Source organism: Danio aesculapii, chromosome 17, assembly GCF_903798145.1.
Source record: "Danio aesculapii chromosome 17, fDanAes4.1, whole genome shotgun sequence".
NCBI classification, from domain to species: domain Eukaryota; kingdom Metazoa; phylum Chordata; class Actinopteri; order Cypriniformes; family Danionidae; genus Danio; species Danio aesculapii.
Genome location: NC_079451.1, coordinates 2139206 through 2164294, shown reverse-complemented (window position 1 = coordinate 2164294; position 25089 = coordinate 2139206). Strand labels below are relative to the sequence as shown.

The following is a 25089-nucleotide window of genomic DNA, read 5'->3' as shown; positions in this document are numbered from 1 at the left end:
CTCGCACACTATTTTTAATATACTATCTAGTAGGGAAGTATGTGAATTTAGATGCAGCATATGAATTCTATTTTTAACATACTACATAGTAGGTAAGTATGTGATTTCAGATGCAGCCTAGTATTTGGAACATACTACTAAGCTTGCATACTGTTTTTCACATACTATATAGTAGGGAAGTATGACATTTCAGACGCAGCCTATGAATTCTGGCATACTACTTGGCAAGCATACGGTTTTTAACATACTATATAGTAGGGAAGTATGCGATTTTAGACCCAGCCCATAAATTCGAACATTCTACTCAGCTCGCATACTGTTTTTCACGTATTATATAGTGGGGAATTATGCAATTTCAAACGCAGCCTATGAATTCTTACATACTGTTTTTCCACATACTATATAGTAGGAAAGTATGCAATTTCAGACGCAGCCTATGAATTCTTACATACTGTTTTTCACATACTATATAGTAGGAAAGTATGCAATTTCAGACGCAGCCTATGAATTCTTACATACTGTTTTTCACATACTATATAGTAGGGAATTATGCAATTTCGGACGCAGCCAATTACTTTGATGAGAGCATAAGAAGTGTGGTGTACAGATGATGTACCTGAGTGAGTTGAGTGGCTGTCCAGCTCTGCTCCAGTGAATAGTGACCGCATGTATGGCAGACACTGGCAGAACAGAACACTGCAATTTGGCTGTCTGACCCGCTCGAGCCTCAACCAGCGGAGAATAGTCAATGTTAAACCTAATAAACAAGATAAACAGTGAGAATATACAGTCAAAATGATTAGCCCTCCTGCAAAATCCATATATGAAGAGTGTAAATGATGACAGAAATTTTCATTTTGGGGTGAACGATCCCTTGATATCTCGTACCTGGAAGATGACTGTGATGTGTACGACTGTGAAGAATCCCCCTCTGATATTCCTGCATTGTTTTGGGATGATCCTGTATTTGGGATTAAAGGAACACATGAGGGACATTTTCAATGCTTTAATATTTCTTCCAGATTTCTTTTGTGTTGCTGTGTGGTTGTCGTGAGGTTTCTGATCATCCCTATGAGGTTGCTAGGTGCGCCTAGAAACAACTCAAAAGAGTCCTTTCATAATGTTCTGCTCTCTACATAAAACTGTAAATCTACACTTTAAATTTCAACACAGGCTCATTCTGAAAACGTAGCCCAATATACATTTCTGGAGATTGCCAATTATGTAGCCAGAGTATGTCTGCATTTCATCTTTAAAATAAACGACATGGGGCGGTATGACGCCGTTCCTTTTTGCGCTTACCAGCTGAACACTTACTGCTGTTACCAGTTTGTCCAGTAGCTCGTAGCGTATGTCGGAGGATTTGACACATAGAGCGAAGCTGACCATGACAATGGAGTTTGAGTCTGGTGAAGAACGGTTCCAGAAAGCGGGTAAGACATAAACAAAATGTGGTAAAAATCAGGGGGCTGTGAGGGCTTTTCTTTTTCTGGATTGCTTTTTTAAGACTCTGTGAGAACAGCAGGGGCATGTGGCACTGATGAGAGAAATTTGAGATGTCAAAAAGGATTTACAGCGGCCTCTGGCGGATTCGAGAAAACAAAAAATGCAAAAAACATAGATCCTGGGGCGTATTTGGCGCTCTGCAGAAATGTATATAGGGGTACGTTTTCAGAATGATTCTGGGTTGGTAAATTTAATTGTAGTAGATGTCAAAGCAGTAAAAACACAACGATCCATGCGCAGAGTCCAAAGTGCAGGGCGCAAATGCATTAAGGGTGTGTCAGAATCCACTTTTGCTATTTTAAGGACGTAAAAATCCTCTTTGCGCCGTGGCGCATGGTCTAACAAGGTTGAGCTTATCCTCTTAATGAGTTATAGCAGTGTTTTGAGAATAAACCAATCAGAGTCTCATCTCCCATTCCCTTTAAGAGCCAGTTGCGCCACGCCATAGCGCATTTGCTATTTACATGGCGGACTTTGTAAGTGGAAAAACTGAACACTTCACGAAAGTATTGTTTTATATTTATGTAGGCTAGAAAATAATATGTTTTGTAATATTTTAATCATTTAATCCTTTTTTATTTGTAAAGAAATTTGCGTATTGCTGTATATCCTGTGTGTTTTAAGCAGTGTGTAAGCGAGGCGCACAACTAACGCGCTCTGTGCTGGACTTTAGACCGGCTTTGATCTGATCTATTGAACAGTCTATTTAAGTTCCCTAAAATAGCAATGCGCCTCAACACGCCTCCTTTTTTAGATCAGAACGCCTATGGGCACACATATGAGCGCAAATGCATTTGCTATTTAAACAGTGTGCCGCAAAACGTCAAAAACGACACTTGCGCCAAGCTGAAACTAGCAAACAACAATTGCGTCTTGCCTTGCGCCGCATTAGGCAGGGTGTATGATAGGGCCCTGTATCTGAAAGAGAAACAGCACACCTCTCTCAACCCAAGTAAACATAGCTTTGTTCAGTTTACTTTAAACTTGACTGTAAATTTAATTCATGACATTGAAAAAAAAATTAATAAATGTTTGAATAATTAAGAAGTAAATAGGTAAGTAAATCAATAAATATGTACAGTGCAAAAGCTGGTAATATTTATGTACATGTCATTTTAGCATTTAAAGGGGACCTATTATGCCCCCTGTTACGATATGTAAAATAAGCCAAAATACCACACAGATAATGTTTTATAAGTCTCTGAAACTGACCCTTTGATCCTAATTGTGCCGTTTTGGTGACTGTCGCTTTAAATTCAAATGAGATTTGGCTCTTTTTTTAAAAAGGGTGCGGAGCTACAAATGCCTATGCAATTTTGAATCGAATTCATTTTAGAATTAGGCTGTAGAATTACTTAATGTAGGGAAAGTAAAGCACTGTGAATACTTTAGGATTGCACTGTACAAAAAGGGTTAATCGATGATTAAAAAAAAATTAAAAACAGGAACATGTCAATGGATTTAACACATTAAAGGGTTAGTTCATGCCAAGATAAAAAATTCTGTCATCATTTACTTCAGTTCAGTTCACTTCAGTGCAGTTCTCTTTTTTTTTGTTGTTGGAAAAATGTGATATTTTGAAGAATGTTGAAAATCTGTAACCCACAGGTGTCAAACTCAGCTTCTGGAGGGCCACAGCTCTGCACAGTTTAGTTCCAACCCTAATTAAATACACCAAACTAATTGAGTCCTTCAGTCTTGCTTGAAACCTACAGGTTGAAGCAAGGTTGGAACTAAACTATGCAGGGCTGCGGAGTTTGACACCCCTGCTGTAACCGTTGACCTCCATAGTATTTGTTTTTCCTGCTATGGAAGACTTCTTCAGAATGTCTACTTTAGTGTTCAGCAGAACAAAAATACTCAAAACTGGAATTGAAGGAGTCAAAGGTGAGTAAATGATGTATATTTTTTCATTTTTAGGTGAACTATCCCTTTAACAAGGTAAACTAAAAAAACAAAGCAAAGACTATGAAACAGACCTGACACAGACAGGTAAATGTAGCGGTGATCTCTTTCATGCCCTCTTGTGGCCACACACAGAAACCAGCCAGAGTCCTGCAGTGTTATGGGACCCACCAACAGAGAGCCATCCAACTGCTGCTGATGCCTGGATTATGAATTACTGATCAACAAATCTGAGACACCTTGAAGGTATGGTTTGGTCAAATATGAAAATACTGATTACACATGCAGCTATGATCAGGCTACAACAGTTCTGTGTAGTCAAACAAGAGACTGTAGACTGGTGAATAAAGGTGAACCGGCTCTTTTTAGTTCCTTAAAAACCTGTCTAGCTGCCAAATTCTGAATCAGCTGCAGAGGCTTGATGGTGTTGGTTGGGAGGCCAGCAAGAGAGCATTGCAACAGTCCAGTCTGGACAGGACAAGAGCTTGGACACGCAGTTGAGCAGCATGTTCTGATAGGACGGGTCTGATCTTCCTGACGTTTTAAAGAGCAAATCTGCATGATCAGGCAGCAATGCGGTCTATAAATTTCAGCTGGTCATAATGAACCACTTCTAGGTTCCTGATGTCCTGGAAGGAGTTGTTGTGGAGGTGCCCTGATGTATGGTCAAGTTGTGGTTAATCATTGGGCTGGTCGAGATTACCAGAAATTCAGTTTTGTAGAAACTGAGTTAAAGGAAGTGGTCCTTCATCCCGCAGGAAATATCTGTCAGACTTGCTGACCCCAGTGACAGTCAGACAGGGCAGTGGCAGTGACTGTCTGATTGGAATGAGAGGTAGAGTTGGCTTTACCTTGTCCCTTAATCCTTTCAGCTCTGTTGGCCTCCTCCTTTACTCTAGCTCTACCTAGTCTTCAAGGTCCCACCTAAATCTTACCCGTCACCCTCACTCTTCATCTCCCTGTTTCATTCTAGGGCTTCACCTTCATCAACTCTTGTCTCATTGTGGCTGGTATCAGACCTGTCAGGATACTCCTGCTTCTGGTTCCTTCCACTGTCTATGACACCCTAGGCTCACCAGCCTTGCTCATGCTTAAGGAGTTGAACTTGTAATCAAAAGGTTCGATTCCAGGTCCCGGCAGAAATTGCAGACTTGCTGACCCCAGTGACAGTCAGACAGGGCAGTGGCAGTCAGACTGTCTGATTGGAATGAGAGGTAGAGTTGGCTTCATTTGGCTTTACCTTGTCCCTTAACCCTTTCAGCTCTGTTGGCCTCCTCCTTTACTCTAGCTCTACCTAGTCTTCAAGGTCCCACCTAAATCTTACCCGTCACCCTCACTCTTCATCTCCCTGTTTCATTCTAGGGCTTCACCTTCATCAACTCTTGTCTCATCGTGGCTGGTATCAGACCTGTCAGGATACTCCTGCTTCTGGTTCCTTCCACTGTCTATGACACCCTAGGCTCACCAGCCTTGCTCATGCTTAAGGAGTTGAACTTGTAATCAAAAGGTTCAATTCCAGGTCCTGGCAGAAATTGCAGATGGTGTAGTGAATGAACCGCACTCTCTATATCTTTGACACTCAGCCAAGGTGTTGCAAGGTCTCAAGGTTTTGAGCAAGGTCTCATTTAGTTTATACATACGCCTGCTCTTTAGTTCAGTTCCTTGTTTGGTCTTGCTTGTGTTACATTTCAACTAGTACAGTGTACATAATAAAGTAGCTTAGAATCATAATATGAAATCATGCAATCAATAAAATGTCACTGTATTTTAAGCGTTTTAAAACAGACCAATTGGTGTTTGACATCTGGTTATACATCACGAATAAAGGGGTAGAACACTGAAGGTTATGAAATACTGCAGGTACTCACCTAGTGGCATCGACAGGGACACCATCACGCCTCCACTCCACAAGTACAGTGGAGGAGGGCGGTGGGGTCACCCTGCAGGGCAACACCACCCGCTGACCAACCAGCCCCTCCACCGTGGAGGGATCCGTCTTGTCTATACTCACACCTACAGCCGTCCAACTGAAGCAAAGGAGTGCAGAAATGGAGAACGGAGGGAACAAAGAGTGGGGTAGAGACAGACATGCAAAGAAAGAGTGAATACAGAAAGAAGAACATTTGACTTTATGCTGTACTATGGAAACAGCAAAGCATTTGCTGCAGTCACCACAGCAAGCATAAAGATTGATCTTTAGGTATCCAATGATCTTTAGGTATCCAATACAAGACCCCCAAAACAACAATAGCCCAACATGCTGACCAAAGGAGACAACAAGAAGAGGCTGGAGAACCCAAATTTACACACAGAGAATCAAAACATAAACTTTATTATATATAGACACCTCCTTTAGGCACCAACCATAGAGGGCTATAAGGGTTTAAATAGGCCAAAACTAATCCAACACATCTGTACTTTGGCATTTATCTCTAGGGCGAAGACAAGCTCAAGAATTGTTCATGTTTAAAGCTCATTAGCAAACTCATTGTGATTATTACAACCTTAACCTTAGCAAACTTGGTCGTGGCCTAGTGTCCTGTAGAATGTTGCTCCAACACTAATCAAACATACCCGAACATACTATTCAGTGTCTTCAATATCACTAGAAAGCTACAGGCAGGTGTATTTAATATGGTTGGAACTAAACTTTGCAGGACACCGGACCTCCAGGACCGAGTTTGCCCATCCCTAGTCTAAATAGTACTACATTTACAAAACAAAGCAAATTAGCACAACAGCACAATCCTACAAAAGAACTGATTGGAAACTTAAAGGTTTGTACAGGATTAACAAACAACGCATTGTAAAGGACAGAGAATCAGCAGCTCATTTTCATAAAATCTAAACACAAAGCATAAAGCAGGTGTAGCTACATTTGCAAGCAAGCAGAGTCTATGATGATGTGCATGCAATCCAATAACAACACAGGCACAAAATGGTTTAAGACATGTGTTCATGAGGAATGTTAATAGTGTAAAAACACAAGAAATCTCACCACGCAAACCTAAGACGGTCATGTTATTTAAATATGCATTTGTAGGAGTTTTGATTTCATTTTTGAAAACCAAGCAATAATTTCACTGAAGCCATGCAGTGTGGTGTAGTTTGTTCAGAAGCTAAGTTAAGCTTTTTTTAATTTAGTATTTAGGCTTCATCAATAAAAGTACATACTTTGGGACACAGAACTTGGTATCTGCAATAATCCATAATCAAGTGGGGGGAAATCATATAAGGTTTCAGTCAAAGGAACCAGGGGACTTTTGTCTTTGCCGTAAATCTGTCTATATGTCATCTGTATTGAAAGATTCAGCATTTTTTTCTCTTAATACAAGGTAAGAAACAATTGATTTACTTCCTTAAAACGGGGACAGATTACACAACTTCATCAACATCAATTAAAAACATAAACAAGATCAATGGACTTTTCCCATGGAAGAAATCAATTTCATCGTTGTTCCATTATTTGGTTCCTAGTGTTATTATTAAAGTGTTTGTTTACCCAAAACTTGTGTTATTAATTACTCACCCTCCTGTTCAAAACCCCTTAAAACTTCAGAGTTCATCTTCTGAACACAAATTAAAAGTGCCCTATAAAGAAAATCTGGGTATACCTAGGCATGGTTGAATAATAAGAGTTCAGTATATGTAAATGACCATAATGTGAGCGTCAGACACCTGTTTCCTTGTTCTTATGTAAACTCTACAACTCTAAAACTCCAGTGCTCAATAGGCCAATCAGAACACAAAGCAGACTGTTGCGTGATTTTTGGATTGGGAGAAGGCATTTGACCATGTCCCTCATGGTCCCGCATTCTGTCAGGGGTGCTCTGGGAATATGGGGTCACAGATGCTCTATTAAGGGCTGTCTGGACGCTGTATGAACAGAGCGGGAGTTCGGTTCGCATTGCTGGCAATACGTCCAGTGCATGTTGGACTCCAGTAGGGTTTCCCTTGCCTTGTCACCGGTTCTGTTCATAATTTTTATGGACAGAATTTCTAAGCGCAGACTTAGGCCGAATGGGGTCTGGTTCGGGGACCACAGGATTTCATCTCTGTTATTCACAGATGATGTTGTTTCTATTGGCTTTATTGGTCATGGACCTTCAGCATGCACTGGGGTGGTTTGCTGCCGTGTGTGACGAGGCCAGGAGAATCAGCACCTACAAGTACGAGGCCATGGTGCTCCACTGGAAAAAGGTGGCTTGCTATCTCTAGGTTGGAGGAAAGTCCTTACCCCAGGTGGAGGAGTTCAAGTATCTTGGGGTTTTGTTCACGAGTGAGGGAAGGATGGAATGTGAGATTGACAGGCGGATCGGTGCAGCGACAGCAGTAATGCGGTTGATGTACCGGTCTGTTGTGGTAAAGAAGGAGCTGAGCCGAAAGGCAAAGCGCTCGATTTACCGGCCTCTCAACTTTCCTACTACTACTCCTAGAGACTCCTTGGGTCTTTTGGGATGTTTGCTGACATAACACTGCTAATTTAAACATTCTTTAACCAATAAGTAAAGCTGTTTTATATAGGAGTATATGGTTGGAGTGTTTCATTCGACAACTTTCTGTCTATCATATCAACAACAAACTTGTACAATCCTATAGCTGTGTTGTAAGAACTTGGCAGAAACACAAAGGGAATGATTAGGACCCCACGGCAGATTTTATTAGTGAAATCATGTACCACATACAGACCTTGCGATGGGATGGGGTGGTAAAGTAAAACTAACAACAACAACAACAACAACAAAAAACACCAAAAGCAGCAGAAAATTAGATTAACAGTCTGCGTCAGGGGAAATAATCCGGTCCCAAAGCACAGCAAAGTCCAACACAATGAGTGAGGGGAGTGGACTAATATACAGGGAGTGTGTGAGAGTGTATGTTGATGCAGTAGATTAGTATGATTAAGAAGCGTGAGGCAAGTCCTAAATCATCAAATGACATCACAATACATCTGAACTGCCAGACAAGTGTGTTTTATGGGTGTGTGTGAGTCTGTACAGGGTCCAAAATTAACTTTGATGCTAGCTGGCCGGTAACTTTTAATAAATGTAAACAATATTACAACTGATTTATTTAACTTTAAGGCATCGGTTAATCAGGAAACTACGATTTTCTTCTCTTTGACTTACTGGATGGAAATGCTGCTTTATTCACAAATGTTTTATATGATATTCCAGATTTTGCGCATAACTTGAATTCACATCTTTGGATGGAAACATAGCTAATAAGAGTTTGCACCATACATTTATTGAGAATGCTCTAAATAACCCCAAATAGTCCTCACATTAAGCCACCAAACTAAAATGTGAGGATGTGTCTTCAAGTATTTTTTTAGTGCTGAAGTTTTCCCGAAAGACCAGTATTACTTGTGTTATCATGAAGACAAAAGTTAAGAAATAATCAATAACAATAACGAAATCAAACCTTCATGGCCAGCAAGAAATATTGATGATATTTGATGTTGCACAATTAATTTTAGATCCTGTGTGTGCATAGGCTCAACTCATATGTTAGTGAAGCAATCACTAGCTTTGTGCATGTAAAAAGCATATGCATCTAATATGCCTATGTAAGTCTCTGTGCATGGCCGGTAGGCTCCTTTCTTGGCTTTTCTGCAGGGAGTGAAGGGCAGGCAACAGAAGAGAACTTGCAGGGGCTTGGGCCTGGAAGAGGAGTAGAGCAATCCTAGGCAAGCTGGAGAATCTTACCTGGCAGCCGGGTTGCTCTGCTGCATGGCACTGGAGGCTGGCTGGTGAGCCCGCTGTGCACGGTTTGCTCCACTAGAGCTGTGTTGGAGGTGCGCAGGGAAACGACGTCTATCCTGCTGCAAAGACAAAACATGCGCCTGGACCCGCTGCCTTAGTTCTGATCTCAGGCACATCTTCTGGCATTCCTCCTCTGAGGCGAAATTGTTGCTGTTGCCATGGCAGCCACCATACCAGAAGTGCAAGCAGCGTGAGGCGGAGCGGTCGAAGTAGTAACGGGACGTCCACTGATCGCATGGCCCGACCGTATTGGGTAGGTCACAGGACAGAGAACGTTGTGCTAAGAGGCCAAGAGACAACATGCATCTGTTGTCGAAAGATGAATACGTCTGCAATTTTCCTCAAACAACAGTGTCAAAATAGCAACACAGGTTCATTGGGAATATGTGCCCAGGTCTACATTTTTGAGAACCACAAAATATGTGCATGGGGCTACATCTGGTTGTATTTTGTGTTTAAATTAAAGCTACGGGGCGGTATGAAGCAGGTGACAACTTCTGTTCCTTTTGCACTACTGCTGACCGCTTACCTTAACACAGGTTCATTGTGAATACGTAGCCCTGTATACATTTCTGGAGAGTGTGAATTATGTAGCCAGAGGTACATATGGCTGCATTTCATCCTTAAAATGAACGCTATGCAGCAATATGGATTGCTTTTGAAAACATGTCGGTCGGGTTTAGGAAAGGCAGCGGCTGGGTCAATCTGCTTTTGAAAACACTATCGGTTGGGTTTAGGAAAGGGAGTGGGAGGGGTAATCGATTGGTCGGTTGGTCGGTCAGTTAGTCAGTTGACAGTGGCCTCTGCTGGATCTACGCAAAAAGAGCAGGCACGAACGGCACTCACAAGAAAAATTTGAGATCTGAAAAAGCGTACACAGCGGCCTCTGGCGGATTCGCGAAAACAAAAACTGAAAGTACCTCCTGGGATGTATTTTGTGCTCTCCAGTAATGTATACAGGGGTACGTATCCATAATGAGCCTAGGTTGGCTTACCTCCCTATGGACGGCTTTTCTGCCGTGACCTGGACTACCATCAGACTTGGGACACATAGCAGACTAGTGTTTGAGTCTGGCAAAGGACAGTTCCAGAAACCATGTTGTTAAACTCTCCCCAAAAAAGCAGTAAATGGTGGTAAAAGCACGTGGCCACAATGGCTCTTCTATTCTAGTTTGCTTTGGAAAGCAGTATAGGTTGGGTTTAAGTGGGTCAGTTGATGACAAGCTGATACATTATGCACAACAAGCCGGTTGGCTTCTCTCATGGACGCAGGAGAGAAGGATGTTGAGATTGGCAGAAATGTACACAGCACCTTCTGATGGATTTACGAGAACACATGCCTTAGTAACGTATTTGAGATTGTCAAATATGTACATGATGGCCTCTAATTGATTTATGAAAACAAAATCTCCAAGCAGAAATAGCCCCAGGCACATATTTCATGGTTCTCAAAAGTGTAGCCCTGGACATGTATCTCCATTGAGCCTGGGTTGTAAAATATGGTCTTAATTATTTCATGCTCTTACTCCTTTTAGACTTGACTGTCTTCTGGTCACAATCTATAAAAAAAGTCAAACACTTCTCCAATGACACAAGAACCAATTTTGCCCAAAATATCAGCACCACATCCTCACAAATAACAATATTAAGGGGGGATGTTTACAATTGTACAATTTGTCCATCACCCTCACTGAATTTATAGTGCTAAAGAGGTAGACTCTCAGGAAAATTGTAGACCGAGACCAAAAACATTTTACATGTATGATGTACAATTTCTTCAGTCTTCAACGAACATACTTCTGGGTTGGTACTAGTTTTAGAAAGTTTTGTAGCTTACATCATTAAAGGTGGAACTCCTTATGGTCAATTCACATGTTAGAGAACGCACACAACAGCGAGAACAGGTTGGTTGTATATCATTGGTTGTAGTTAATCACTAAGCAGAAGCTGTTGGTGTTACAGATGCCAGCTAGTAAAGTGCTGTGCAGGTAAACCTCACTCCTTTGTACCCGCAAAGGTGCTCTAGCGACAGACGCTAGAGGCCATGGTCTTTAGCCTCCTTGTTAGAGCAACCGACTCCCATGTGGAGAGTCGCCAGTTCAGTTCCAGCTCAGAACGAATTGGGTGGTATAGGACCGGCGGGGTTACATTGGTGCCGTGACCCGGAAGGGAGTGAGGTCTAGGGGGGCGAGTGTAACAGAGGTCAGCTAGTGAAGTGCTGTGCAGGTAAACCTCACTCCTCTGAACCCGAAAAGTTGCTCTAGCGACAGCTGCTAGAGGCCTTGGTCTTTAGCGTCCTTGCTAGAGCAACGGACTCCCATGAGGAGAATCGCCAGTTCGATCTCAGCTCAAAACGGGTTGGGTGGTGTAGAACAGACAGGCTTACATTGGCACACATCCAGGACCTCTGCTTTTTTCCAGAGAGAATTGCAAAGCTGTATCTTTCTCTTATAAGTATTCAAAAACATTTTGGAGGTAAGAGGGACGCAGAACTACTCCGTAGGAATTCAAGATTAATATGATATTGGCTAAAATGAGCATAATAACCCCCCCTTTAAGTAATGACAACCATAACTAAGTACAACGTGCATTTGTAAAAACAAACACTGTAAAGATAGATGGTCACATAGGCTATACTGGGACTTACTGTTGCTGGGGGGGTTGGAGCACCCTTCCCCATGAGTCCCACCAGCGGCCGTCACACCATCATAGCAGCAGCCGTAGGTGGATGAGTGACAGTCTATGGGTGCAGATGTTACGGTCTCTGACTTTTGAAAGAAAATACAAGAAACAAAAGATAGAAAAAATCAGACAAAGAATGTGACATAAGGGCATAGCTTTATAGGTTTAGCATGTATAAATAAAAACTGGCACATATTCCAGGAAGCCAAAACTGCTTTTCTGACAAAAAAGGAAACTTCCTAAAGGCTAATTTATACTTCTGCATCAAGCACATGCTAGTGCAGCCTTTCCATGGTCAAATGCAAGGCAACAATGAGTAGCGCAAGCTCTGTGAGTGATCAGATTGGTGGCGGTGACGAGTGCTGAGAGAGCTGCAAGCCTGATGGAGTGACTGTTTACAAGTGTGGAGTCCCGTGAAGGAGCTCCAGATGGAAGCTTTAGTTTTGTGTTTACCTTATGATTAAAGTTGTTGCACGTCCGGGAGTGTTATTGCAGAGCAACACAAACAGCACAGAAGTGTTAATGCACGGCTACATGCAACACCTATGACGCCCCTCCCCTCTCTTCATTTTCGATGATTGCAACTACCCTGGTCTTATTAATTAAGGGCCCCACTAAAAAATAATAGTGCATAGGGCCTAAAATTGGACGTGACTGACCCCTAACTTGTTTATTAGTCTCATGTGTCTAAATGCGTCTTTCAACATTGTTGGAATCTATGTGAGTGCATGTTTAATGGCAATAACTGACACGTAACGAGAGATATATCTTTTTTTACACTGAGGCCATGGAGTCAAGAGTGTCATCTGTTCCTTTCACTCTCTGTACCTTTTTTTAATTTGTTTCTAAGTACATTTAGCACTGATAAACAAAATTATCAAGCTAAAGTTGATACAGAGCATAGCTGCAGCAATCCTGGTTCATTCTTGTCCAGGTATGATATCTGCAAAGGGAACACTCACTGATGAAGACCAGTGTGGCCAGGCATCTGAACATCCCTCCATGTTTGGGCCCTGGGCTACAGTTACACCATCATGACAACAGCCGTACCTGAGAGAAGAGTCCATATGCATATTTGCTAAAGCCCAAAACAGTTTGACTACAATACTTTGCAACTATATGTATATGTAGAATGCATCGGTGTGCACTAAGGATTAACTGGGATTATTTAGAAGCAGCTGATTTTTGTTTATAGTGATTTAAGTCCATGTCTACCTGCTCCATGTGCAGGATGGTTGGCCCTGGTCTTGGGGACAGCCCTGGTGCTGTGGTCCACTAGCTAGGGTTCTTCCATCAGGACAGCAGCCGTAGTGAGTCTGGCTACAGTGAGGAGTGAGGGTTGTGCCGTGAGGACTGTGGGCTGCATTGTTTTGAGGGATTTCTGTTGTGTTGGACAATACAACATAACAAGGAACTATTATTAAACTATTTCCTACAGACCGGGGTTTTGCAGATAAATCTTGATAACACCATCTATTTATTACTTCATTAAAGGTAGAAGGGTGTATGCTGCACGACTAAGAAACAAACCTAGCGAGGGATCCTCAAGATACGGCATGAAGCCATGAAGGGTGTTATCATGTCCTGTTGGGTCCTGCATGCTGGGAACCTCTGTTCACACCAATATAAAAGAGAGAGAGAAACTTCAGTGTACAGTACACTCCAAAAGTCATTTGCTCAACCTTCATGTCTTCAAACTGCAAATTATTAAAGATCATTTTAATCAAACATGAGAGGTTTCTATTGACCTTATTCTGCAATGCAGAAGTAAGCACGTTTTTGTGATTGTTTTAGGACTTCTGATCCATTTGCTTATGTGGAAATGACTAGGAATAAGCGGCAGTAAACAGCCAAACTACTTGCTCTACAAACAACTGTGATTATGACAATATATAAAAATAATATAATAGGAAAATACAAATTTGCATCATTAAGTCTTGAGTCAATAAGGTTCCAATGGCTGCACCCACAAGTATATGAAAAGATTAGGTCAAGATGAGAAGAGCATATGGTGCTGTATGCTTTAAAACAGCTGTACTCAGCTTGCATCCAATTCCGTACAAATACCACTTGAACCTAAAATGATCACTAATAAAGTTATGAAAGATTTAAGCAAATTACAAGGGTGTTGATAGTGAGCTGTTTACATTATTCTTTGACACGAATACCAACTTACATGATCTTCATTCTCATTTGTGTGTATAGTTAAACAATAGCCCAGAGCAACATCTACTGTTAAAAACTAACCTAAAGCAATGTCTGCTGTTATAACTATCCAGGAGCGCCATCTGCTGTTAGAAACTATCCTAGAGTGCCATCTGCTGTTAAAAACTAGCCTAGAGCGCCGTCTGCTATTAAAAACTAGCATAGAGCAACATCTGCTGTTAAAAACTAACCTAAAGCATTATCTGCTGTTAAAATCTAGCCTAGAGCAACATCTGCTGTTAAAAACTAGCCTAGAGCGACAACTGCTGTTAAAAACTAACCTAAAGCAATGTCTGCTGTTACAACTATCCTGGAGCGCCATCTGCTGTTAAAAACTATCCTAGAGTGCAATCTGCTGTTAAAAACTAGCCTAGAGTGCCGTCTGCTATTAAAAACTAGCATAGAGTGCCACATGCTGTTAAAAACTAACCTAAAGCATTATCTGCTGTTAAAATCTAGCATAGAGCAACATCTGCTGTTAAAAACTAGCCTAGAGCGACATCTGCTGTTAAAAACTAGTCTAAAGCGCTGTCTGCTGTTGAAAACTAGCCTAGAGCGACATCTGCTGTTAAAAACTAGCCTAGAGCGCTGTCTGCTGTTAAAAACTAGCCTAGAGCGACATCTGCTGTTCAAATCTAGCCTAGAGTGACATCTGCAGTTAAAAACTAGCCTAGAGCGCCATCTGCTGTTATAACTATCCTAGAGCGCCATCTGCTGTTAAAAACTAGCCTAGAGCGCCATCTGCTGTTAAAAACTAGCCTAGAGCAACATCTCCTGTTAAAAACTAGCCTAGAGCGCCGTCTGCTGTTATAACTATCCTAGAGCGCCATCTGCTGTTAAAAACTAGCCTAGAGCGCCATCTGCTGTTAAAAATTAGCCTAGAGCAACATCTCCTGTTAAAAACTAGCCTAGAGCGCCGTCTGCTGTTATAACTATCCTAGAGCGCCATCTGCTGTTAAAAACTAGCCTAGAGCGCCATCTGCTGTTAAAAACTAGCCTAGAGCACCATCTGCTGTTAAAAACTAGCCTAGAGCGCCGTCTGCTGTTAAAAACTAGCCTAGAGCGCCGTCTGCTGTTAAAAACTAGCCTAGACCGACATCTGCTGTTAAAAACTAGCCTAAAGCTCTGTTTACTGTTAAAAACTAGCCTAGAGCAACATCTGCTGTTAAAAACTAACCTAAAGCAATGTCTGCTGTTATAACTATCCTGGAGCGCCATCTGCTGTTAAAAAGTAGCCTAGAGTGCCATCTGCTGTTAAAAACTATCCTAGAGTGCCATCTGCTGTTAAAAACTAGCCTACAGCGCTGTCTGCTGTTAAAAACTAGCCTAGAGCGACATCTGCTGTTTTAAACTAGCCTAGAGCGCTGTCTGCTGTTAAAAACTAGCCTAGAGCGCTGTCTGCTGTTAAAAACTAGCCTAGAGCGCCGTCTGCTGTTAAAAACTAGCCTAGAGCACCATCTGCTGTTAAAAACTAGCCTAGAGCGCCATCTGCTGTTAAAACTAGCCTAGAGCGCCATCTGCTTTTAAAAAACTAGCCTAGAGCGACATCTGCTGTTAAAAACTAGCCTAGAGCGCCGTCTGCTGTTAAAAACTAGCCTAGAGCACCATCTGCTGTTAAAAACTAGCCTCGAGCACCGTCCGCTGTTAAAAACTAGCCTTGAACACCATCTGCTGTTAAAAACTAGGCTAGAGCGCCATCTGCTGTTAAAAACTAGCCTAGAGCGCCATCTGCTGTTAAAAACTAGCCTAGAGCTCTGTTTACTGTTAAAAACTAGCCTAGAAAGCACCATCTGCTGATAAAACCTAGCTCAGAGCACCATCTCCAAGCATGATTACTTTCTGAAATTTACATCTTCATGAAATTTTGGCTCTCCTTGGATCAAGAACTGGCGTGTGAGATGGTTATGCAACTATGTGCATGCATGAATCTGAAAATGACTCTGAATAAAGACTGGAGGAGCACATAAAAAGGTTTCTGTACCCTGAGGCCTGTAGCAAGGCTGGGCGTTGCAGCTCTCTACGGTGGGAGGTTTGGGTTTGCCCTGGCACTCCTCCACCCTATACAGGTTTCTCTGTCTGTCTGAACAGATCACCTGCCGTTCCCGCAGCCCCGAGCCACAGCTTTTAGAGCACTTGAGAGAAAGACGGTTGATGAGCAGGTACGTTTATGTCAAATATAATCAAGAGGAAAGTGCATGCATTTCCAAAGCCCTGTCAGTAAATGAGGTGTGGATTCCCAACGGGCACCTTGATGTTCATACTACATTAAAGAAACATATCAAAAATGTAAATCGATTTGATGACAATTTACTAGCTTGATGTGAAAATGGCATCATATTGACATCTAACACTGACGTTAAAAAGTGACTCATTTTAATAATCGAAAGAATGGATAGTCGATTTCTGACATGATTTTGACGCCAAAGTTAGATGTTAAATTTATGTCAAATTGACATTAAGGTAGAATACATGCATTGTAGGCATCCAAAATACAGTATAAATTTGGAATTTTAAAGGTTCCCTGAAATTAAAATCAAGTTTTTTAGATGTTAGTATCAGTACTGTTAGTTTTTAGGATATCTATAATCTAGTGCGCTCCAAAACAGTGACACAATTAGCATTTAGAAGATATAAAACTGCTATAAACATCCAAAGCTTGCAGGTTGCCACTTCACCTAAATAAATCCATCAATTTCATGTCACCTCATACTTCAGTTTCTCATCAAATCTTCTGACCAATCAAATGCTCTCAAGTATCTGACATACTCCACCCCCTTCTTCTCATTTGCTTTTCATTTTATGCGTTTGAGCTCGACCACTCTCACTGGCAGAGCTGTGATCAACCAAAACACTATTGGCTGTTTTTTTTATAAAAGGGAGGAGCAACAATATGTCCCGCCCTCTCTTTATGTGTCAGATGAAATTATGGGCCCTATCATACACTTGGCCCAATACGTGTTTGCCGTGATTTGTTGCTATTTTCAGACCAGCGCAACCCTAATTTTCACGTTTTGCGTCACGTTGTTTAAATAGCGAATCCATTTGCGTCACTTTGTGGACTCATGGGTGTTCTGGTCTAAAAAGGAGGTGTGTTAAGGTGCACTGTTGGCGCAATACTATTTTGAGGAACTGAAATAGACAGTGGCGACGCAGTGGCACAGTAGGTAGCGCTGTCGCCTCACAGCAGGAAGGTCGCTGGTTCGAGCCTCAGCTGGGTCAGTTGGTGTTTCTGCGTGGAGTTTGCATATTCTCCCTGTGTTCCCGTGGGTTTCCTCCGGGTGCTCTGGTTTCCCCCACAGATATGTGGTACAGGTAAATTGGTATGATTGTGAGTAAGTGTGTATGAATGTTTCCCAGAGATGGGTTGCACCTGGAAGGGCATCTGCTGCGTAAAACATGTGCTGGAGAAGTTGGCGGTTCATTCCGCTGTGGGGACCCTAGATTAATAAAGGGACTAAGCCGAAAAGAAAATGAATGAATGAATGAATGAAATAGACAGCGTCTGAAAGCAGGTCTAAAGTTCAGCGCAGAGTCCATTCGTTATGCACCTACGCAGGTCCAAATGTTTACATGTTGAGAGTGTATGGGTGTTTCCCAGAACTGGGTTGAAGCTGGAAGGGTATCCACTGCGTAAAACATATGCTGGATAAGTTGGTGGTTCATTCCGCAGTGGCAACCCCTGATTAATAAAGGGACTAAGCTGAAAAAAAAATGAATGAATGAATAAAATCAATTAAAGGATTAAACTGTTACAAAAATTATTATTTTCTATATAATTATAAAAACCTCTGCCTCATGTCGGGGGGCTTTTTTAGTTTATTCATAACAATCTGCATTTGTATAATGTTATTATTTACAGCAGTATTATTTATTTTATGCATATTTATATTTGTTTTAATAAAACAAGTTTAGATTTGTCCACCTGTCGGGTTTTAGAGACGGCTGCATCACCATATGGGGTATAAAACAGGATATAACTCAGTTTTGGATATAACTCAGTTTTTTGACCACACTTCGTTATTATTGTTCATTTATTCGTAAGCTGGAAATTATAACAGAATTTAGAAATAGTTTTGACACAAATCTTTGCGCTTAACAAACTAAATTAAATATGTAGGCTAATGGATGTCTTCAGTGGAGTGAGTTTCCACCGTTTCCTTACTCCACCAAAGTAAAGGAGTAAAGTAAAGAGTAAAAGTAAAGAGAACGTAAAGAGGCTGAATGGAGGAGGCTCGTTTTTTATCCTTGTGGTGCAGATGGTCTGTTTAACTGTTTTCTCGCTAAGAGAATAAACACAACCCTGTTAGACTATGCGCCGGGGAGCAGAGTTTATTTTTCCCTCCTTAAAATAGCAAAACTTGATTTGGCCACGCCCTTAATGCTTTTGCGCCCTGAGCTTTAGACTTTGAGCCTGGATCGTTAAAATAGAGCCCTATGTCAAACATCAAATAAAAATTGCTCATTTCAAAGCACTTCATGGGACCTTTAAGCTTTCAAATGAATAAAACTTTTATTTTATTATAACATTTTGTGTTGTTATTTTAATGGTCAAAAAGCCATCAGTATGTGGATGTCAAATAGACGTCAAGGTTTTGACATCAAATCGATTTGCATGTTTTTTGATGTTGTTTTGAGGTGACCGCTGTGTTATTTCTCACCAGGCCCCAGTCTCCTATATGCCAGGCAATGGGGCTCCTGCACATGGGCATCTCGCAGATCTGTTCCCTAGGGGGCTTTGGTTGGTTCCCACATGCGTAATCCTCCAAAGAAGCTCCGTCTGAACCAATGCACACCACATCACGCGTCTGTTTCCCAGAGCCGCACGTCACAGAGCACTATGTAAACAGTAAGATGCTTGAATTCACCCAACACCACTGTAATATGTCAAATATATGAGCCTGAATGCCTGAAAAATTCAAAACAAGTGATTAAATGATGAGAGTTTTCCATTTTGAGTGAACTGTCCCTTTAAATAAGATGAATCTCTGTTAGATTTTGGGCTTTGTGAGTGAATTATGAGTACAGATTGTGTAGTGTATGTCCAGTACCTGGCTCCAGCTGTAAATGCTGTACTGAGCACATTTCTGCATGTTGCAATTCTGCTGGCTGAGAGGTCTGGGAGTGTAAGCAGTACACTGAGAGTCCTCAACCAATCGTGATCCTGCGGAGTCATGTGACATACACTCCACTCTTCTGGCCTGAAGACCCCCACCACACGTCACTGGACATGGGCTCCACTCGCCAGCCGTCCAGCTGACACACAACAAGGACAAGAGCAGTGACCTACAGCATCTACAGGGCCCTTCTAACCTACATTTCAAACTTAGGTCATTTACATTCATATAATGCGTTAGATAGACTCTAATTTAACCCTTGTGTACAGTTCAAATTGACTACCCTTTCATTATGTTCGGGGCTGTTTTTGCCCCATTGACTTACAATATAACATCCATCCTTCCAACTATCCATCCATCCATTCATCCGTCCAGCTATATATCTGTCTGTCCATCCATCCGCCTGTCTGTCTGTCTATTTATCTATCTATCTATCTATCTATCTATCTATCTATCTATCTATCTATCTATCTATCTATCTATCTATCTATCTATCTATCTATCTATCTATCTATCTATCTATCTATCTGTCTGCCTGGCTGTCTGTCTGTCTGTCTAACCATCCAGCCATCTAGCAAGCTATCCATCCATCCATCCATCCATCCATCCATTCCATCCATCCATCCATCCATCCATCCATCCATCCATCCATCCATCCATCCATCCATCCATCCATCCATCCGTCCATCTGTCCGTCTGTTTATCTATCTATCTATCTATCTATCTATCTATCTATCTATCTATCTATCTATCTATCTATCTATCTATCTATCTATCTATCTATCTATCCGTCCGTCCGTCCGTCCGTCCGTCCGTCCGTCCATCCTTACATCCATCCATCCATCCATCCATCCATCCATCCATCCATCCATCCATCCATCCATCCATCCATCTATCTATCTATCTATCTATCTATCTATCTATCTATCTATCTATCTATCTATCTATCTAACCATCCAGCCATCTAGCAAGCTATCCATTCATCCATCCATCCATCCATCCATCCGTCTATCTATCTATCTATCTATCTATCTATCTATCTATCTATCTATCTATCTATCTATCTATCTATCTATCTATCTATCTATCTATCTATCTATCTATCTATCTATCTATCTATCTATCTATCTATCTAACCATCCAGCCATCTAGCAAGCTATCCATTCATCCATCCATCCATCCATCCATCCATCCATCCATCCATCCACCCATCCATCCATCCATCCATCCATCCATCCATCCATCCATCCATCCGTATATCTATCTATCTATCTATCTATCTATCTATCTATCTATCTATCTATCTATCTATCTATCTATCTATCTATCTATCTATCTATCTATCTATCTATCTATCTATCTATCTATCTATCTATCCATCCAATATATCCAGCTATATATCTGTCTGTCTGTCCGTCCGTCCGTGGATCTATCGTGAGATCTATTTATCCATCCATCCATCCATCCATCTACCCACCCACCCACTTACCCATCCAGCCAGCCAGCCAGCCAGCCAGCTATCTATACATCTATCGATCTAGCAAGCTAGCTAGCTATCCATCCAGCAAGCTAGCTAGCTATCTATATGTACGATTATACATATAGATTGATCACACTTTAGCATATGTGACCCTAGAACTAGTCTTAAACTGCATGGATACATCTGTAGCAATTGACTGTATGATTCAAGTTTGTGGAGTTTGTAATCCAGGAGGTTAAAAGCAACCATCCTGGACATACTTTATTGATTTACTGTAGTAGCTAAAAGCAACCCCCAAATATTGCATTGGACTTGATAATTAGTGACATATTTAGGGTGACAAGACAAAAGCTATAACATACGACATATACACACGTGACGTAAACACACACTGTACATTAAACAAGCACACAATCTGAAGATGACAAGAACAAAGCAAGTGCTCTGACAGAAACACTTGGCTTGTCAAAGTTGAACAGGTACTCCCAGAAACCTGAAGATGGGAAAAAAAGAATCAGAGGCAGAAGGATCTGGTTTTACCACAACAACAAAAGCAAAACCACATGTTTTCTGGCAGGTTGATCTGCTCAGAGACCACGACAGTTTCTGGTTTCAGTATGAAAGCACCAGAGGAAACCCCCAGGGTCCCATCATGTCAAGTCAAAGGCCTTTTATTTAAACAGACCAAACGCTGCTTTCTGCTTCACACACATACTGATATACTCCGAAACAAGACGAACTCGATCAAAAGAACACAGGAGACACCCAGACAGAAGATTCATCAACAAGACATCTACACTATACATGAGGGCCATGATTTACTTTAAGGTAAATATTAATCCAGCCTATCAGATGTTGTGTTTTTCAGAACTGTTGGTTTCTCATCTGTCATCACATTATTATTTGCTGGCTTTCAATGAACAGTGCCTTTGAAAATAGAGAATATGAATAAAAAGGCATTTAGGGGGTGATATACGGACACAAAATCATGAAAAGGGAATTGAATAAATTGGTGTCATCATTATAAACGTACAGAAACACCATGGCCCAATCCCAATTCTATTTTTGTACCCCTTGCCCTTAAAACAGAGTGAAGGGGAAGCGCTTCAAAATTTACCCCTAAGAATTGGGACAGCACTACAACACCTGCACACGTCATCATGTGTCATCATGATCTCTTGCTTCATGAGATCAGACGATCGCGACTGCTGTAGTTATTCCGCGTTATTGTTTAGGTGTTTATCTTCAGGAAATCACTGAAGGCGTATATCATGTTATCATGACGATATAATGTGGTGATATGATCGTAACTGTACTGCGTATTTAAACAGTGGCCATATTCATCCATGTAAACACACAAAACAATGTTGACATTATAGCAGACACTGTAAAAAACCCATTCCCAGCCACTAGACTTCGCTGATAGGGTATTCGAGTGTCATCGAGGGACAGAGCATTGTGGGACTGCTATACAGGAGTTCTGATTATGGATTATAGATAGCGAAATTTAGCGGTTTTTATAGTAGCATTTTCATAACGCCGTTATGAATATATAAAAACATTTGCTTGTTGTAAAAATTAATAATAATGGCAAAAAATACTAACTTGTGCGTCTCCTTACTTCCGTGTGCAGCCATGCTGCCATTGCAGATGGTGTATTCTGGGAAATTTTCTTACCCCTTCGAGTGTGGTCCTGAAAAATATCTGTTTGAAGGGATATCTAGCTTTCCCCTTTAGCCCTACACCTTCAAGCTAATAAAAACTGGGACACCCCTACCCCTTCACGTGAACGTGCAAAATGAGGGGGTGAGGGGAAGGACTAAGGGGTGGAATTGGGATTAGGCCAATGACATTCATATCTAAACTTAAAAATATATATATTTAGAATGACGTGCGAAAGTGTTTGCCCCCTTACTGATTTCTTTATGATTTCTATATTAAACTAATTTAAATATTAGTCAAAAATGACATTTTTATGCCTGTGTTGTAAAGCTGGATGTTCAGCAGCATTACTCCTGTCTTTGGTGACTGTGATACTTTCTAATCATTATAATAAGCGGATAAAATAATCAATGTTGAAAATGGTATTCAATTTTTTTTTTGGATGCAATTCATTTTTTAGGATACTCTGATAGACAGAAAGTTCAAAAGAACAGAACTTATTTGAAAAGGAAATTTCTTTCATAAAACATTTGACTGGCAAACTTTTGAAATGGTGTAAGCCATTATGCATCAAATCAAATATAGCAATAATTGGTACAACGTCCACATGCAAAAGTGACCCTTTTAAAGAATGCATTCAACAAACTTACAAATGTTATGTTCACAATTATTCTCCTACAAAGTCCATTTATATATCAGGAGCTAATTAATTTCCAGATTTGGGGATTTTTGTAAATCAGGGCCATGATGTATATAAATCTATACATAAAAAACAGACCTAAAATCTCATAGTAAAACACACAATCCCCTACCTAGAACACAGACAGCGGCTCAGCTCAGAGCTCAGTGGTTCAGGTCATGCCAACACTACATTATCTACTGTCTATGACACAAAAGAGAGAAGTTCCTCTGACATATGAGAGGGTCATAATCGAGTGAAGCTCTGAGCTGAACAGTTGCCCGAGGCCTTAGTTCATCTTCACATGAGAATGAACTGGCGACTCAAGGAACGAACGAATACAGAAAACGCGACTGCAAAGTGAACTCAAACACACATATATGAGGTGAGCAATCTCTTAGATATCCCAGCCAGGGGTTTTTATAGTTTTCCAAAATTAGATCTATAAGAAAACATATTTATTACTAAAACAAATAAATACATAATCACTGAAGTAAAATAAAACAAATAAAAGAGTGGCTTTAAAATTATTTTGCATCTTCTTGCACACTTTTAATGTTTCAGTAGTGTACATGTTTCTTGCATATACAGTATGAAGTGTCTGTGTGTTGAGGTTGGTCTGTGTGATGTAATTGTCTATGGACAATTTGATTGGACTGGAATCACAGGACTGATTATCTTACTAAGCTAAACTAATTAGGAAAATGGTGGAGTAAAAGTATCGACAGAGCACTATCGATACTTCGATACGATACTTCCAATTAGGAAAACAGAGAAGTAAAAGTATCAATATAGCAATATCGATACTTCGATATAATAAGTTCAGTTTGGAAAACAGTGGAGTAAAAGTATTGATACAGCACTATCGATACGATATGTTGAGTTAGGAAAACAGTGGAGTAAAAGTATTGATATGGCACTATCAATACTTCAATACGATATGTCCAATTAGGAAAATAGTCGATTAAAAGTATTAATACAGTACTATCAATATGATATGTTCAATTAGGAAAATAGTGAAGTAAAGGTATCGATACAGCACTATCAACATGATATGTTCAATTAGGAAAATAGTGGATTAAAGTATTGATTTATCACTATCGATTCTTCGATACAATACGTCTAATTAGGATAAAGCTGGAGTAAAAGAATGGATTTAGCACTATCGTTACTTTGATACGATACGTCCAATTAGGAAAACAGTGAAGTAAAGTTATCAATATAGCACTATTGATGCTTCGATACGATACATCCGATTAGGAAAACGGAGAAGTGAAAGTATCAATACAGCACTATCCATACTTCAATAGGATACGATACGATACACCCAATTAGGAAAACAGTGTAGTAAAATATCGATATCAATACTTCGATACGATATTTCTAATTAGGAAAACAGTGGAGTAAAAGTATCAATATAGCAATATCGATACTTCGATATGATAAGTTCAGTTTGCAAAACAGTGGAGTAAAAGTATTGATATAGCGCTATCGATACTTCGATACGATATGTCCAATTAGGAAAATAGTCGATTAAAAGTATTGATACAGCACTATCGATACGATATGTTGAATTAGGAAAACAGTGGAGTAAAAGTATTGATATATCACTATCGATTCTTCGATACAATACGTCTAATTAGGATAAAGCTGGAGTAAAAGAATGGATTTAGCACTATCGTTACTTTGATACGATACGTCCAATTAGGAAAACAGTGAAGTAAAATTATCAATATAGCACTATTGATACTTTGATACGATACATCTGATTAGGAAAACAGAGAAGTAAAAGTATCAATACAGCACTACCCATACTTCAATAGGATACGATACGATACACCCAATTAGGAAAACAGTGTAGTAAAATATCGATATCAATACTTCGATACGATACGTCCAATTAGTAAAACAGTGGAATAAAAGTATCGATACAGCAAAATCAATTCTTTGATATGATACATCAAATTAGGAAAACTGTGCAGTAAAAGTATCGATATAGCACTACTGATACTTCAATATGAAACGTCCAGGTAAAAATAAATGGATTAAAAGTATCAATATAGCACTATCAATACTGAATCACTATCTTTT

At 40.5% G+C, this 25089-nt stretch overlaps 1 protein-coding gene across 5 annotated transcripts in view; it reads right to left on the bottom strand.

Moving 5' to 3' along the window:
- The window catches only part of paplna (papilin a, proteoglycan-like sulfated glycoprotein), a 63995-nt gene that overhangs the window by 7902 nt on the left and 31004 nt on the right, over nt 1-25089 (bottom strand). For all 5 annotated transcript variants that reach the window (XM_056477439.1, XM_056477440.1, XM_056477438.1 and 2 more), the window contains 12 exons: nt 19112-19316; nt 18722-18898; nt 16045-16195; nt 13389-13469; nt 13074-13239; nt 12821-12908; nt 11824-11944; nt 9120-9456; nt 5280-5438; nt 3486-3613; nt 889-961; nt 617-757 (listed from right to left, as the gene is read on the bottom strand). In XM_056477439.1, the coding sequence (XP_056333414.1) occupies nt 617-757; nt 889-961; nt 3486-3613; nt 5280-5438; nt 9120-9456; nt 11824-11944; nt 12821-12908; nt 13074-13239; nt 13389-13469; nt 16045-16195; nt 18722-18898; nt 19112-19316 (1827 nt within the window). The remainder of the gene's footprint in view (nt 1-616; nt 758-888; nt 962-3485; nt 3614-5279; nt 5439-9119; nt 9457-11823; nt 11945-12820; nt 12909-13073; nt 13240-13388; nt 13470-16044; nt 16196-18721; nt 18899-19111; nt 19317-25089) is intronic.